The 16,806-nt window shown below is 38.4% G+C and overlaps 1 protein-coding gene across 16 annotated transcripts in view; it reads left to right on the top strand.

Annotated features, from left to right (window-relative positions):
• The window catches only part of LOC135198512 (discs large homolog 1-like protein), a 754,910-nt gene that overhangs the window by 586,853 nt on the left and 151,251 nt on the right, over nucleotides 1–16,806 (top strand). For 12 of the 16 annotated variants that reach the window (XM_064226154.1, XM_064226164.1, XM_064226161.1 and 9 more), the window contains 3 exons: nucleotides 2,520–2,531; nucleotides 6,330–6,501; nucleotides 13,651–13,872. In XM_064226154.1, coding sequence (XP_064082224.1) covers nucleotides 2,520–2,531; nucleotides 6,330–6,501; nucleotides 13,651–13,872 — 406 coding nt within the window. The remainder of the gene's footprint in view (nucleotides 1–2,519; nucleotides 2,532–6,329; nucleotides 6,502–13,650; nucleotides 13,873–16,806) is intronic. The other 4 variants (XM_064226168.1, XM_064226165.1, XM_064226162.1 and 1 more) reach the window with 1 other exon arrangement.

Here is a 16,806-nt window from a genome sequence, read left to right as displayed (position 1 = left end):
AAACTAGACTTGTTGGCAAAAATGTCAACGATCGTGACTTACGTACTGCTAAGGCTAACTTCATTCAAGAAGATTAAAAGAGAAGTTACTTCAAATAGTTATACTGTCTAGCAGTAGCTTTTGATGTTACCGTTGCTATTATCGAGTTTTAATCGATTCCTTTTGTGGTGTTTAAATTCCCATTCAACTCCATGATGGATGGGTGCATCAGTCATTCCAAGACCCCCCCTCCTGTTGTTACTCTTATCTCTAAGGAAACACCTGAAGGTTGTTAGGTGATGTCGTCATAAGTAGGGTTTCTGTCGTCATACCTTCGATATTTTATGACTGAGTACTTCAAATCTTCAATTCCATCCAGCTGGCCTGCTGTTTTGTTTCGGGCTCAGTGACCCATACAGTCATGACGCCAGAATAATCACAAATTACTTGCCTCCATGTCCTTCCTGATCTCTCTCTCTCTCTCTCTCTCTCTCTCTCTCTCTCTCTCTCTCTCTCTCTCTCTCTCTCTCTCTCTCTCTCTCTCTCCAGTTTCAGTTTCCGGTTGTCAGCTTATCGTTCTCTTGACTTTTTTTTTTTAATGATTCTGGTCCAACTTCTTTCTGGTCTTTCAGTCCTTTATTTTCGTTTTCAAATGTGCAGTAAATCGTTTGGCCAAGACAGATATCTAGAGTTATCATTTTTTTCCCCCGTAAGGGAATAGTGCCGTCAGTGAACTGCAGGCAATCATTACTTGAGGTTCTTTGCAGCGTGCCTTCGGCCCCTAGCTTGCACCCCTTTTATTCCTTTTTTACCGTACCTCCGTTCATATTCTCCCAACAATGTTGCGTCATAGTGAAACTGCTTTGAGGTTTTCATCCTGCCACACCTTTAGAACCTTCTTTCTCTCAATTCCCCTTTCAGCGCTGAATGACTTCATAGGTCCCAGTGCTTGGTCTTTGGCCCAAGTTTTCTGTTACATTCTTTCCAACCTTTTTTTTTTTTCCTTAAGACTCTGAAGGCAATTCTATCATAGCTCTTGATATCCCGTGAGAGAATCTGTCTTTACTTTCTCTTCCTTCATACTTGAAAAAGTCTTAGACCAAATATCTTTTATATGACTTCCTGTTCAGGGCGAAACTCCTGCTCCTCCCTCATGTTTATGTGGTCCTGTTGGGGCCGATTTTTCATAGTATGTTTGTTGTCTTCTCTTTCTCGCGCTTTTTCCGATATTTCAGTCCACAAAGATCCTCTCAAGCTCCGCTGCTTCCCTTCGATCGCTTTACTCGCAAAACTGTTGTTCTTTTGTCACCTGTTATCTTGAGAGCATTTCTGAATAGGGAGCCTCTCTATTCAGTGGAATTCGATATCCTCAAGGCTCTCTCTCTCTCTCTCTCTCTCTCTCTCTCTCTCTCTCTCTCTCTCTCTCTCTCTCTCTCTCTCTCTCTCTCTCTCTCTCCCCACTTATTTGGAAGAAAATTTTGGATTTCTGGTAGATGTATGATTCAAATCAATAAAATATATTTAAACTCTCTCTCTCTCTCTCTCTCTCTCTCTCTCTCTCTCTCTCTCTCTCTCTCTCTCTCTCTCTCTCTCTTTCTTTTCTACTTCTAATGAAATTTTGGATTGCTATTCGATGTATAATACAAACCATTGTATTTAAAAGTCATTGTACATAATTGACAAAAAATTCTTATTTTCTTAACCAAATGAAGACGTCATAGCTGAAGTTTTTTTTTATTTTTTTTAATTTGCGATCGTAATGTTAAGGTTTTTTCTTCGTTTCCAAGTAATTACAACAGAAATCTCATTTAAACGACTTTCGGTTTTCTCTTTCTCCATCTTTTTTTTTCCTCCATTTAAACCTATGTGTTTTTGTGAGATTAAATTTGAATAAGAGCAATTAAAATTTTAAAAAAACACTGAAGGTACCAAGCGATGCTTACGCAGTATTTCACAGTTTATTAAGAATGTGTATTTCTGTACTGTAGATTAATGAATTGTTCGTAGTTCATTCAACGAAATCTGCACGCAAAATAGATGTTTTAGAAGTGATGCAAAGTAGACATTTTAGAACTGAAGTGAAATAGATGTTATAGATTCTGATGTTGGCGGTAGACATCGCATCATATCTACACACGTATATAAGCACGTAGAAAAAAATATGTTTTGCAATTTACGACAGAGATCTTGATTCCCTTTCTCACATTCTTGGGATCTTTTCCCCCCCTTTCTTACATTCTTGGCTCTTCTGTATAGCTTCCTGTTCTTCCCCAGCTGAATTGAAGATTTATTTTTAAATTTTATGATAAAAAAAATTATGGACATTCCCCAAGAAGGTAGTCCAAGATTGCTAGGAAAAAATGGCTGCTTTTAGAAAACCATTATTTTGCAATTTTATTTTCCTTTATTCATCTTATCATTATTTTTCTCTATTTTTCGAAGGTTTTATTATTATTATTATCATTTATTTCTTTGTTATTCCTTTTTGGGTAATTCATCCATTTGTTCTTGACTCTCTGCAATGCAAACCCGTGCTATAGGAGTCATTTATGGTTAGTATGTTTTCATAAGAATAAGAGTCGAAGTCGGTGATAGCAGGTGGGTCGTCAACTCGTACCATATTGCTCTCGCCTGGCGCTCGCCGGGAGGAACGAAACGTCTCACCCGCTCTTGTTGGGCGGTGTAACACGCCAACCGCATTCGATTGCGCGCGCTCTCTGGCGATGCTCGTCGTTGTCTCGTTGACTGCGCAGTTTGGCAGATGCGCAATTGAATGCGCTTGGCTTTAATGTAGCTAATTCGTGAGTGATTACCTTCTTAAATACGACAGCCCTATACACTCGACTCGGTAATACTAATACTTATATACAACAACCCTACACTCGACACGGTAATACTAAAAACTTATAGGCCAAATTTGATTAAACTTTTCCTTGTTGCAGCTTAAGAATAACGAACTTTTGCCATGGAAATACATCTGGCTCGTTAATAGTAAATTATTGATGTTGCAGCTACGAATTTTGAGTGATTTATGGGTAGTAGCATACGACAGTCCCTCATTCATCTCGGTCATTGCTAAATTCTTGTTGTGAGTAAACTATTTTATCAGTTTTAACAGATTGTAGGTTTAATCTATAACGCTTATCGCGTAGAATTTTTGAAGTGCATCGAACATCTGATTGATCTTCCTCTCAGACTTGCGTATACGAAGTTTCAGCAGAATGTTTTCAATACATATTAAGATTTTAAAATAAATAATTTGTATATACGTAAAAAGCCTTGGAATACGGTTTATTTGTATTAGTTCCGTGTTTGCATTACTTTCAATGCTTGATGATCAGATTTGGATCTTCCCGGCATAAATGATACACGATCAGTTTTTTCCCCCTTTTTTGTCACAACTGATTTTGAATAAGTAATATAATTACATAAATGAAGTTACTGATAATGCATTCTTCTTCTGACAATGAATTAATGCAGATTTTTTTTTTAATTAACCCCTTGCTTCATGAGATGAATCTTGGCTTATACGCAGTCTTTTCGAAGAGAAGGAAAATCACTCGGTCTACTTTTGCACTCTTGTGCATTTGAAACTTATTAATATGTTTTAATGTGGAAAACGTCCGTTTATAATTAGAATCCGTTACAATTAACTTGATTACTGGAAGTATTGTATCTGTAGTCATCTGTCGCAATGTCCATTGGCCATAGCTCTATTAAAGACGAAGCCATCCCCAAGGATGATAATTATGTAGGCCTGATGTCGGTCGAGATAAGTATGGTGATGTTTAGCGTTGGTTTTGATGATGCCTGTGATGATGATATTTTGATGTTGATCAGGTTGTGTTTCCCTCCCTTACGTAGATAGCAACTAGTTAGTTTTCCTATAGCCTAGCTGAGACCTCTTAGACTCCTCCTAGATGTTCTGTACGTTGTGATTAGAGCAGATCTAGTCAGGCAACTTCGGTTGCTAGCATAAGTCCTGGAAGTTTAATCTGTGGGGGAGATTTCAATTTCATTACAGTGAAATGACAAGGTCAAGAACTGATCAAAGCTAAGACTTTCGTTCCCGTTATTTGATTAGTCTTTCTCTTCATGAAAGCCTCCCCACAGATTGAATTGTTCATTACTGTTATGGTTCCCTCTTCATCTTATAAGAAGTCCTGTTTATTATAGTGTTTATCATAGTAACATTGAGAATTATAAGAGGAATATCCTCCGTGATACGTGTTGTACTGTATGCCCCTTCCATAACATTGGAAAGGCGTATAGCATTTTTGTTTTTAACCTGTGCGAGCCTTCGGGTGTACTTGGCAGTAAGACGCCAAATGGCATATCGAGAGCAATATGACCAAATGTGAGTTCGTCCCCCTCTGCGTATCAGCGACTTCACTACTACTATAGCCTACATAGACTTAGATTTGTATACACTTTGATCTATTGAAGCTTTGCATATCACTGGGCTTTGCCTCACAGTATCAACAGCGTATAATTCTCGCCTCGACTTTCAGATTTCTCCTTTTGCGGTCGTTTTGCTCAAACTTACTCAGATATTGGTTAAATGTCTCTCACGAGAATTTCATGTCATGTATAACTTTTATTATTCAAGTTCCTTTGTGTAATTATTTCAACTGAGAGCAAGACGAATGAAAAAAAGGAGAAAAAAAATACAAAGAGGCAGGAATCTGGAACGTCCCTCAGAAAGCGAAATTATACGATTACTCTTCGTAAAAACCTTTCGCTCATGCAGTCAAAAAAACTTTAGACCAGTCCCGTATGGTACGTGTTGTCTTGAAATACATTGCCCTAGAAAATTACCCCCTCCCCCTTTCCCAGAACCCCCAAAACTAAAAAGAATAAAAAGGCCACAAACAACACGCCCACGTACCCTTACAAATAAATAAAAGAAGAAGAAGAAGAAAGGCCCCGCTTGAACGAAAGGTCCAAACGTTTGCTGGTGGTGGTAGCTTTGTGTCTGATCATCGTCCTCTTTCAAATCTCATCACTCTCTCGGGTCTGAAGAGCCAGAGAATAATGAAGATTCATGACCTGTTATATGCTTCTAACCTGAGTATTTCGTCAGTCACTGGCACGGTTTCAGCGCGACTTAATTTTCGTTGCTAATGTACGTCTGTCTTTATTTTCCAACTCTTCTTCTCCCTTTTGTATTGTGTCCGCTGTATTGAACACACAAGTCACTTGTGCGCAGGCGTCACACGCAGAACGTTGTCACACGTGCATGCAGGTATATTGCTTACACGCAGGTACATGACGTACACAGTATGGAGTCCAATAATGTACTTAAATGTGTACATTGTTTTCTTACAAGCATGGAACACGCACGCGCGATCTTTATGCACGCATGTGCACTATTATATCTTTGAGGAACAGACACCTGCTACATACATCATACACACATAACAAACCATTTACAAGCGTGTACATATCTTAGTGGTGCATACACATGTACATTTAAACCACGTCAATGGCAGCATGTTCAGAGCACATACAGTAAACAATTTGCTAACACAAAAAGCACAGCAAGTGCTGATTGGAAGAGAGATTGATCAGTGTGTATGGTTTAGTAACGTAAGATGAACTATTTGAAATGTCAAGGATTATATGTCTATATGATGTACTGTTAGTTTTGTTTTATTTTGAAAGCTTCGACATCTTTCTTTTTCCCATTTTGCTATGGTCACATCCCCGCCCCCAACCCAACACCACCCCCTCTCCTCTCCCTTCAGTCCCCCCCCCTCTAGGAACTACACACATTATCTTGGAGGTAAATATTTTAGGCAGATTTAAATAAGACCAACCTATCCGACCCCCAGCCCCCCCTTCCTCTACCCGGCCCTCCTTTGCACATTGCTTACTAGCATTTCAACAATAAGAATTTGGAGTTTAAACTGTGCACCATCTGTATTTTAAGTTCATAGTTTATAGTGATAATTGTCAACATACAGTGTGTGCGTATACAATTGTATGTGTACCATTGTACACGCACATACAAAGACCCAAATGTATGTTGTTTAAAATCCTAAAACATCTTTCTAAATTACAAAAGTTCTTCCCCTCAGGATTAATATACCGGTAATCTGAAATATCTTCAGATGTTCCAATAACCCTATCACCCTTTTATGATAATGTCTGTGGTACTGTATTTATGTCAATGATAATATCAGCTACCCATCTTCATAAAAAAAGGTATACTGAATAGGTATGTAATCAACATTTCACTAACACCCAGTTGCTCATCTCTATTATGTTATATCGCTATTGCGTTGAAGTATGATATATGCTGGACGCTGTGACGTGACTCGCGTGTTGACGGAATTCCCATTTTACAGGTCCGACACGTCGATTTACATCACAAAATTGATCCCCGGGGGAGCGGCAGCCACCGACGGCCGTTTACAGATCATTGATGTCATTGTGTCTGTAAATGATGTCAGCGTTGTCAACGTCCCGCATGCAACGGCTGTCGAGGCGCTCAAACGAGCGGGCAACACTGTGCATTTGGTAAGGAGGCGTGAGAAGGATCCTCTTTCTTTTCCAGGGGGCAAAACACCCTCTTCTATTTTTTTTTTTCCAAATTTTTGAAGTGTTTTCTTATATGAATATTTAAAAAGATTATGCAGGTAATGTCTTGTTCTATCCTGCATTTGTTTTCTTTTATGAATATTTAAAAAGATTATGCAGGTAATGTCTTGTTCTATCCTGCATTTGTCTGTCAGAAAGTTAAGGTTGTTTGTCATTCATTATATGTATTTTGTTTTTTTACTAGCATAAGAATGGTTTAAAGATGACTTCTTTCTCATCATGTTGTACGAAAATTCATGTGTTTAAGTGAGGGATTTTTTTTATTATAACATTCATTGGTAATCGTTAATCTTCGAGGTCTAATTTGAAGGTTTTTGTGAAGTAAATCTTTTTTAAAAAATTTTGATTAGTAGAATGGTCAATGAAATTATAAATACTTTATGAATTCAGAAGTGTTGAAAATATTGAGTTGTCAATGGCATAATAGCATGTTCGACTGGCTAGCCTAATCTGATGTTGGTTCCTAAAGTCAGGCATTTTTCTTTAGCCTACACCTACTTCTGTAGCTTCATTGTGTAGGTACTGCTTACATTGCATGCATAACTTATGCGGTTTAATGTCTCTTATCTCCTGGCATCTCCTTCACCACTTTTCACAAACACTTCAGCCTTCTTTGGCTCTTTTGTTTCCAAAGACACTCGTCCTGGGTGGTATTTTCTTCTCAATCTTTATTTTGTATTCACTTTTTTTTTTTTTTTTTTTTTTTTTTTTTACTGCTGGAGAACAAATATGCCATACTCTCCACTCGTTTAATGCTCTCATTAGTTCTTTATTCAGTCCATTCATTGCCTGATACTTCCCTGTTTTCATAATGTTTATATGAGTTCTCAAACATGACCTCCAGTGCCTCAGTGGCGTGGTCGGTATGGTGTTGGTGTGCCACCTCGTTGGCTGCAATTTCGATTCTCAGGTGTTCCACTGAGGGGTGAGAGATGTGTATTTTTGGTGATAGAAGTTCACTCTCAACGTGGTTCGGAAGTCACATAAAGCCATTGGTCCCCTTGCTGAATAACCACTGGTTCCATGCAACATAAAAACACCATATAAGCAAACAAACAAACAAACAAAAAACCCAATTATTATGAGTCATACAGTCTCTAAGGATGACTTATCCTTATGTCTGAGTGACGGTCCCACTCATTACCTGATAACCCACATTTCACCTACTTCATCTTCTTGCTCTGTATTATGAATTTGAATTACGAAAGTATGAAAGCAGACTATCAGAATAAGGCAGGAACAAAAATGCCTTTTCTTATTCACTTCCCAATTAGCCTAAAAAAAGGAAAGGTCTGCTCAGGTTGTACATCCCAGATAGGGAACCTGATCTAACATTGTGGGAACCCCAAAGGAAGGCAGTGCCATCAGTGCACCTCATGCGATGCACTGTAAGTATTACTCAAGGTCCTTAGCTGCAACCCCTTTCCATTCTATCTTACTTTCCACCCCTTCCTAACAATTGATTCATGGTGTAGTTTCAAACCTCATAGGTCCCAGTGCTTGGTCAAATTTCTGTATTCTGTTCTGTTATTTTATATTCTAGCGTTGTGGAAGGCATTAGTGCAACCCAGGGTTTGCAAACATTGTTGTAAGGCCAACACACAGCATAAAGCAACTGCTGTAAATAAAACATTTCATATCACTCACCCACCAGAAATCGTAGCATATAGATGATCTATTCTGGCATGGAGAAAAAACTAAAATGAGTGGATGCAAAGGCTTCCCTGACTGCTCAAGCTGGTTGGTGGATGCTTTCAGTGGATGCATACTTAATGGCAATGAGTAAGATTTCATGAAGAAAAAGAAAATACAGTGGTACCTCGAGATACGAAATTAATCGTTCCGAGGCGCCCTTCGTATCATGAGGTTTTCGTATCTTGGACCACATTTTACATGTAAAATGGCTAATCCGTTCCAAGCCCTCCAAAAACACCCCAGTAAATTTCATAATAAAGCTAAATTGACCTGTAAACAATGAAATACTACAACAAATTGGACCATTCAATACCTAACTTAATAACGTAATGCTAATTACCTGTGAATAAAGTGTATGAGTGTACATGGTAACAAAAAATACTGTACGTATGTAGTAAAATGTGGAAGCTTACCTTTCGAGTGAGGCTATCTCCAAAAGTGGCGGCAGAGGAGGAGGACAAACGGCAGATACGTACGTACACTTAACTTTACGAAACACATAAAAAATGTAAGGAAAACTAAACTAAAATTTACGAAACACATCAACAAAACACTTAACTTTACAAAAAAACTAAAAATTAAAATTTTTTTTTTTAATTTTTGAATTTTTATTTTTACTTTTTTACACTACGTAGTTTTTTTTTTTTTTTTTTTTTTTTTTTTTTTTCCGAAATTTCAACTTATCACCACTTTCAACTTTCTGTTTTTCATCACTTGGTTTTTCCTTTTTGCTTACTCCTGCTAATGCTAAAGGCCTCTTTAAAAAATAACTATCCAAGGAAGATTGCTTCTGCCTACTTTTCACAATGTTCCTGAAACTACTCAGGCAAACGTGATCGAACTGCGCAAGCATACGACCTGTGTGAGCCTTTTTGGGGTGTCTTTTTTTTCTATAAACGATTGCACTTTATGAAATGCGGCTTGAACATCCTTAATTTCTGCCGTTGTCATAGGGTCGCCCTCTTCCTCCTCGCCGCTGCTAGAGAACTCCTCTTGAACGACGTTATGTTGCATGGCCTCCAACTCCTTCAGGTCATCCGTCATAAGCTCCTCTTGGTGCTCCTCGAGAAGGTCGTTGATGTCGTCCTCATCGACGACCAGCCCCATGGACTTGCCGAGTGCAACGATCTCGTCAAGATCTGGTTGCAAAACAGTTTCAGGATCGTCAACTGTTTCTGAATCTGCAGCACCAGCTTCGCCCACGTCGAATCCCTTGAAGTCTCGGGCGGATACGGCATCAGGCCAGAGTTTCCTCCACGAGGAATTCAAGGTTCGCCTCGAAACCTCCTGCCAAGCTTGGTCGATGAGTCGGATGCATATGACGATGTCGAAATGCTCCTTCCAAAATTCACACAAGGTGAGGTTTGTGGTATCGGTGATGTCGAAAGATCTCTTGAAAAGATGTTTCGTGTACAGCTTATTAAAGTTCGATATCACTTGCTGGTCCATGGGCTGGAGGAGAGGGGTGGTGTTAGGCGGAAGATAAAAAATCTTGATGAAGGAATACTCCGCTATGATATCTTCCTCGAGGCCAGGAGGGTGGGGAGGGGCATTGTCCAACACCAGCAGACATGTCAGGGGGAGGCGCTTCTCTTGCAAAAAACTCTTCACAGTCGGGCCGAAACACAGATTTACCCACTCGGTGAACAAAAGCCTCATTACCCAGGCTTTTGCATTAGCCCTCCACATCACTGGAAGCTTCTCCTTAAGCACTTTGTGGGCCTTGAAGGCTCGAGGAGTCTCGGAATGATACACCAGTAGGGGCTTCACCTTGCAATCCCCACTGGCGTTGGAACAAAGTGCGACCTTAAGCCTGTCTTTCATAGGCTTATGCCCAGGTAGCTTCTTCTCTTCCTCCGTGATGTACGTCCGACGAGGCATTTTTTTCCAAAAAAGGCCAGTCTCATCACAGTTGAAGACTTGCTGAGAACTGTAGCCTTCCTTGGTCATCATCTCGTCGAACGTCTTTTTAAAGGCTTCGGCCGCTTTCGTGTCCGAGCTGGCAGCCTCCCCATGCCGCACCACCGAATGGATGCCAGTTCGTTTACAAAATTTTTCGAATCACCCATGCGAAGCCTTGAACTCGGGGGTTGGCGTTGAAGTCCCTTCCCCTCCGTCGTCTTCCGCCTGGGCAATCAAATCGACGAAAATAGCGCTGGCCTTGTGGGAGATTGCTGTCTCCGTTATCGTATCGCTAGCAATTTCTTTGTCTTTTATCCAGACAAGAAGCAGCCGTTCCATCTCTTCATGCACGTGGGTCCTCTTGCTGGACGAAATAGTGATGCCCTTAGAAGGTGTAGCTGCTTTGATGACATCCTTCTGCTTAAGGATGGTGCCTATTGTCGACGGATTTCGGCCGTATTCCTTGGCGATCACACTCAATCGCATACCAGCTTCATACTTCTTGATAAACTCCATCTTTGTCTCCAAAGAGAGCATTCGCTTCTTTCCGTGAATTTCAACTTTCTTGGGACACATGACTACGTATATACTGTACGTAATTTACGTATAACGTATAAATAGAATAAAGTTTTCACACAACACGATAAAGTACGTATACTGCAACGAAATCACTAACGAATTTACGTTAAACAAAATTGTTAGACCGAACGAATACCGCGTGCGTACGATAACGATGCTGCTACCGAGTGGCCGAGGCACGCCGCTATGTACATAGATGCAGATGCATCATGGGAGGGATGCTGACCAATAGGAGAGAAGGATCTCATGGCGGTGACTAGCATCAGGAACCAATGGGAGAGCAGGAGGATGGTGAGAAGTCTACTCAGTTGGCGGTGTGCGAGTTTCAAAATTGTTATTGGTGGTTCGGGCGAATCTCGGACTTTACAGAAACCTTTCGTATCTTGAAAACTTTTCGTATGTAGAACCGTTAAATTTTTCGTATTAGCTTTCGTATCTCGAGTTTTTCGTAAGTTGAGCCTTCCGTATCTCGAGGTACCACTGTATAATATTGTTTTCTGCTTCCTTGACCTGAGGACATTGTGACAGAAGCAAGGCTTGTTTGATTTAGTTTTCAGAGGACTGTACACATAATGAATGTATCTGAATTACGGTTACTTTATTTTAAAGTTTGTTCTTGTGTGGAGGACTTCTGATGATTGATGCAATCAATAGAGAGAGATCTTGGATCATTCCAGTCTAAAATTATCACATCTGTCATTGTTGTACAATTACCCAGGAATGAATACACTGTACTATATGTAATGTCAGATATCTAGAGGTATGGTTTGTCTTGGTAATAAGATATTTATTTACAGTAAAAAAAAATCGGTTAAATACAATTGTATGGGTGTCAACAGGTGGTGCCTTGGAGTGAGTGATAACCTACCTCTTCAGTCAGTAATAAAGTTCCAAAACTGTGTGTGAATAACCAATAGTGAGAATCTATTTTGGGTATTGTTGAAAATAGTTGACAGGATTTATACCAATTCCCAATTTATGCATTGATTTGGTTTGTATTAGCGAAACAAAAAATTAATTGCATGAGAGAGGCCTGTTTTTTTAATGATCCAGTGTATTGTTAATATTATTAACAAGACTCATGGGAGTTACCATCCATTTTTTTTCCTTTTCTAAAATAAAACAGGAAGCAAGGTAAAGTCAAAGAAGTTCAACAACTAAGTAAGAATAAACTGAAGGGAACCAATGAGAAGTAGAAGGCTGAAAGCAGGGCACATGTTCCCAGTGGACACAGCAAAGAACCTTAAGTAGATCTGTATTATGCCCCACAAAGTACACTGTACACTAAATGGTGTCTCCCTATGGGGTCCATTATGCCTATGTTTTAAGATTTTTTTTGAGGTATGGAAGTCCCAACCGTACTTGCAGGGATCTTGGAAGATTCACTATCATGTTAATGGAAGTTGCTAAGATTAAAATCTTGTTAAGAGATACCTCTATGTCCACTTCTTGATGACTTCCTTCAGAGAAACAAAGGCATGCCCTTCCTGTGGTTAGTGGCACTGACCATGAACTTGACCCGTACCTGTTTCAGGATGATTATATTGACTGGATGCATTGTATATTCAAACAGTAATGTCTGTTTGTTATTAACAATGTTCCTGTAGATGCTTTTCTTGCATCTCCATTTTAACAAAAATAGTGCTGATGAAGTCATGCCTGATCCAGATCCATTCAAAGTTTTTAGCTGAGATGAAGAAAAGGGAGGATCAGACATTGGCTAAATACAAAGGGGTAGAGCCTGTCTTAAGTCCTAATCATTGATGTTTCTGGTGGGTACCAGATTTGGCTAAATGATGAAATGATCACAGTGAATGGAGAGATCCACGTCAATACATTTTTGCACACTACCTAATGTTTATGGTTTGTTATTGATATCCTAAACTTATCAAAGTACCAACTGATGCTGAGAAGACTGGAGTGCAAGCAAAACAAAAGATTATTTGTGTAGGTCTTAAAAGCTATAAGTTCACAAAGAAAAAGTAGTATAAGCACAAACTTGCAGAAAAGGAGAAAATATAAGTAGCATGCTGGAGCCCAAAGGAAGTAACTGCACATTCTTTAGGTGGCTTATGTTGCTGGATTGCTAAAGTTGACCCTTCCTAGGCTAATGACAGCTGACAACTAACATGTTCCTTTTATTTTTATACTGTCTGGTATATAAATGGTAATATGAATGCTGAAAACTGTATTACAGTATTCAGCATAAATATTGAAATTTATATACAGTTAATGGTAGTGTTTACAGTATACATATACTGTACTACATAAAATTCCAGAAAATCAGGAAATTTCTCTTTTTTAACATTATTCCTGTATGTATACAGTACTAATATATTATACAATACATACTACATATACTCTGAAGATTAAGTTTTTTGTATGTGCAGCACTATATATAGTGGCCTGAGCTGATAGTTAAGTGAGACTGGTGTGTTTTCTCATTTGGTGCACTCTTGAGCTGTCCTAATGAATGCTATTTGCAAGACACCTTGAAAGAAAGTTCCAGAATTTTTGGTATTTTTCACAAGAAAAATATTCATCCTATATATTTATCACAAAAGTCTGTCATTTTCAGGAAATATTGAGAAAAAAAATTGACTTTGGTATTCATTTTTTTTTTGAGGTATAATGAAGATCAAATAGGATTTGACAAAAGTGGCAAAACTTTAATTTTCTGTTAGAGCACAGGGAATTGACTTTTTCAAAATAAAGACGGAGACTTGCTCGAAGGAGTTCTGGCTCGTAAGGAAACTGAACTAGAGCAAAGATATGGTATTGCATAACATTATTGTATTTTATGTGTTACATTATACTTACTGATATTGCTCATTTACATTCTGGTCTCCTTGTGTCTCATGTGCACGCTGTTCATGAGTCTTTTATTTTCAGAGAGTGAAACGACGGAAGCGTCCTCCTAATGTCCAGTTAATTGAAGTGGAGCTCATTAAAGGGAACAAAGGCCTTGGCTTCAGTATTGCAGGAGGAATTGGCAATCAACATATACCAGGGGACAATGGTATATACATCACTAAAATCATGGAAGGAGGTGCAGCTCATGTGGATGGTCGTGTTTGTGTAGGAGACAAATTAGTTGCTGTTAGAGATACTCCGGTATGTTGGAATTTTTCATGTGGTAATTCTTTTTGAATATGAAAGGTTGACTTTAAGGTTGCATATTCATTTTTGCTGTTGTTCATAGTATTTTATATGTTATATAAATTACTTTTGAGTTTCAGAATGTTACCAATGTTTATGAAGCTTACCTAATACAGGTAGGCAGTCCCCGGGTTACGATGGGGGTTCCGTTCTTAAGACGCGTCGTAACCCGAAAATCGTCGTAAGCCGGAACGACGGAAAAATGTCTTAAACTAATAAAAAGTTATAAAAACCTTGCTTGTAATCCTTTGATTACACTACATGTTGTTTCCTGTAGTTTTATGTACAACCTGGAATATTTTCATCAAAAAATGCTGGTTCTTGAAGGTAAAAACTATTGTAATCCTCTGGTGACACTACATTCTTGAAGTTTTATGTACAACCTGGAGTGATTTTGCCAAATCTTGAGGGCTACAAGAACAGTTGATTACTATTTACTTATCATATAGACTAATTAAAGTAAACGTATCTTTAAATAGGCTTAGGTATATATTAGTATCAACAAAACATATACTGGCATGAGTCAAAGGCCGTTTAATGAAACATAACACTTCTCTGTCCTATCTGTTCAGAAAATAAACGTTACGTCAATCCCCAAGACCATTGTGGCCAAGACACCTCTCTCTCTTTCTCTCTCTCTCTCTCTCGTCAATCTACTTCTCTCTCTCGCTCTCTCCCTCTCTCTCTCTCTCTCCTCTCCTCTCTCTCTCTCTCTCTCTCTATCTTCTCCTCTCTCTCTCTCTCTCTCATGATCAAATTACTGATAATGGATCTATTTGTTCTCCTTTGGGGGGGGGATACTTTGATTTTGCCAAATCTTGAGGGCTACAAGAACAGTTGATTACTATTTACGTATCATAAGGACTAATTAAAGTAAACGTATCTTTAAATAGGCTTATATTATTAGTATCAACAAAACATTTACTGGCATGAGTCAGAGGCCGTTTAATGAAACGAACACTTCTCTGTCCTATCTGTTTAGAAAATAAACGTTACGTCAATCCCCAAGACCATTGGCAAAAAATGATCTCATTTGCCAAGACGCCTCTCTCTCTCCTCTCCTCTTCTCTCTCTCTCTCTCGTCTCATCTCTCTCTCTCTCTCTCTCTTCTCTCGGTCTCTCTCTCTCTATCTGATCAAATTACTGGATAATGTCTCTCTTTGGATACTTGGAATTTGCGTTGTAATCTAACCAGAAACTTAGTTTTGTTATTATGTATTACTGGAAGCAAGCAATGATTTTTACATTATTTGCGCTTTTGGACTGTTATAAACTTTGTGCATCGCAAGCTAGTATTCATTCGCTCGGAAACTAGTTCCGCATATGAGGCGTCACTAAAAAAATTCGAAAAATACGAAATAAAAAGTGTCGAAAATCATCATAACCTCAAAATTTTTGTTGTAATCTAACCAGAAACTTATTTTTATTAATATACTGTGAAAGATTTTTATTATTATATTGTGCTAAACTATAAAGGATTTTTATCATAGTATGCGTTTTTTAAAAGCGTCGTTAACTCGGAGCGTCGGAAGACGCCTCTCTCTCTCTGATCAAATTATTGGATAATGTCTCTCTTTGGATACTTGGAATTTGCGTTGTAATCTAACCAGAAACTTAGTTTTGTTATTATTACTTGAAGCAAGCAATGATTTTTTCATTATTTGCACTTTTGGACTGTTATAAACTTTGCGCATCCAAGCTAGTATTCATTCGCTCGGAAACTAGTTCCGCATATGAGGCGTCACTGAAAAACATAGAAAAATACGACATAAAAAGTGTCGAAAATCATCATAACCTCAAAATTTTTGTTGTAATCTAACCAGAAACTTATTTTTATTAATATACTGTGCTAAACTATAAAGGATTTTTATCATAGTATGCGTTTTTTAAAAGCGTCGTTAACTCGGAGCATCGGAAGCGTCAGCATCGTAACGTCGGAACAAACGTCGTAACCCAGGGCGGATTTTTCAATGAATATTTAAGAAAAAGTGTCGTAACCTCGGAACGTCGTAAGCTGGAGCCGTCGTAACCCAGGGAATGCCTGTATATACAGTAGCATTAAAAAACTTTTTAAGGTTAGAAGTTTTTATTAAAAATAAATGATAAAATTTGTGATTCTAAGAAAGTTTTTTATTTTTTCTACCAAGACTCTGTTCTTTGTACACATGATTTGTCAGATGATGGTCTGTTTGGTGTCTGTATAAGGAAATAGAATACCTAGGAAACTCTTATAAACAGAATGTCTTGGCTTGAAGTGTCAGAAAAATCAATGAAATGCCTTTTCCACCTATTTTTAGGTTGCATGACCTTACAAATCTTGAGAGCAAAAGGTCAAAATTTGGAAATACTGTATGGTAGAAAGTAGGAGTGTATTCATTGTGATATATTCTCAGCACTTTTACCAATTCTCAGATGCAATAAGTTCTTTGTTTTACAATAGAGCATCAGATCTCTGTTTTACTTTGTATATAACAGAGCCAATGAAGCCTCTTCAGTCCAAGTTGTTACATGAAGAATGTTTACCTGCACCAATCTTGGCTGTTTTGTTAATTTGAAGTTAATCTTACTTTATGAATTATCAAGACCTTCACCTTTAAGCCTCCAGTGTCATTTTCATATTCGCTTACAGTGTAATGAAAAAAAACTAGCATATCTAATTTTCTCTCTCCCCAATTTGCCATTGAGTTCCTACACAGTTCATTAGTCTGTATGCATTATATTTATTTGTTCTGATGATGTCAGAAACATACCCAAGTGATACCTATACGTACCTGAATGATAAAACAGTAGTTTCACAGTAAGACTTGAACTACACAGTAGTAGTATATTAGCCATGTGGTGGAGCTAGCCCTTGCGTAATTTCACTTTTCTTGGCTTTCAGATACTACC

The sequence above is a fragment of the Macrobrachium nipponense genome, chromosome 22, assembly GCF_015104395.2.
Source record: "Macrobrachium nipponense isolate FS-2020 chromosome 22, ASM1510439v2, whole genome shotgun sequence".
NCBI classification, from domain to species: Eukaryota; Metazoa; Arthropoda; class Malacostraca; order Decapoda; family Palaemonidae; genus Macrobrachium; species Macrobrachium nipponense.
The sequence above is the reverse complement of the archived record's forward strand: the minus strand, read 5'-3'. Positions and strand labels throughout refer to the sequence as shown.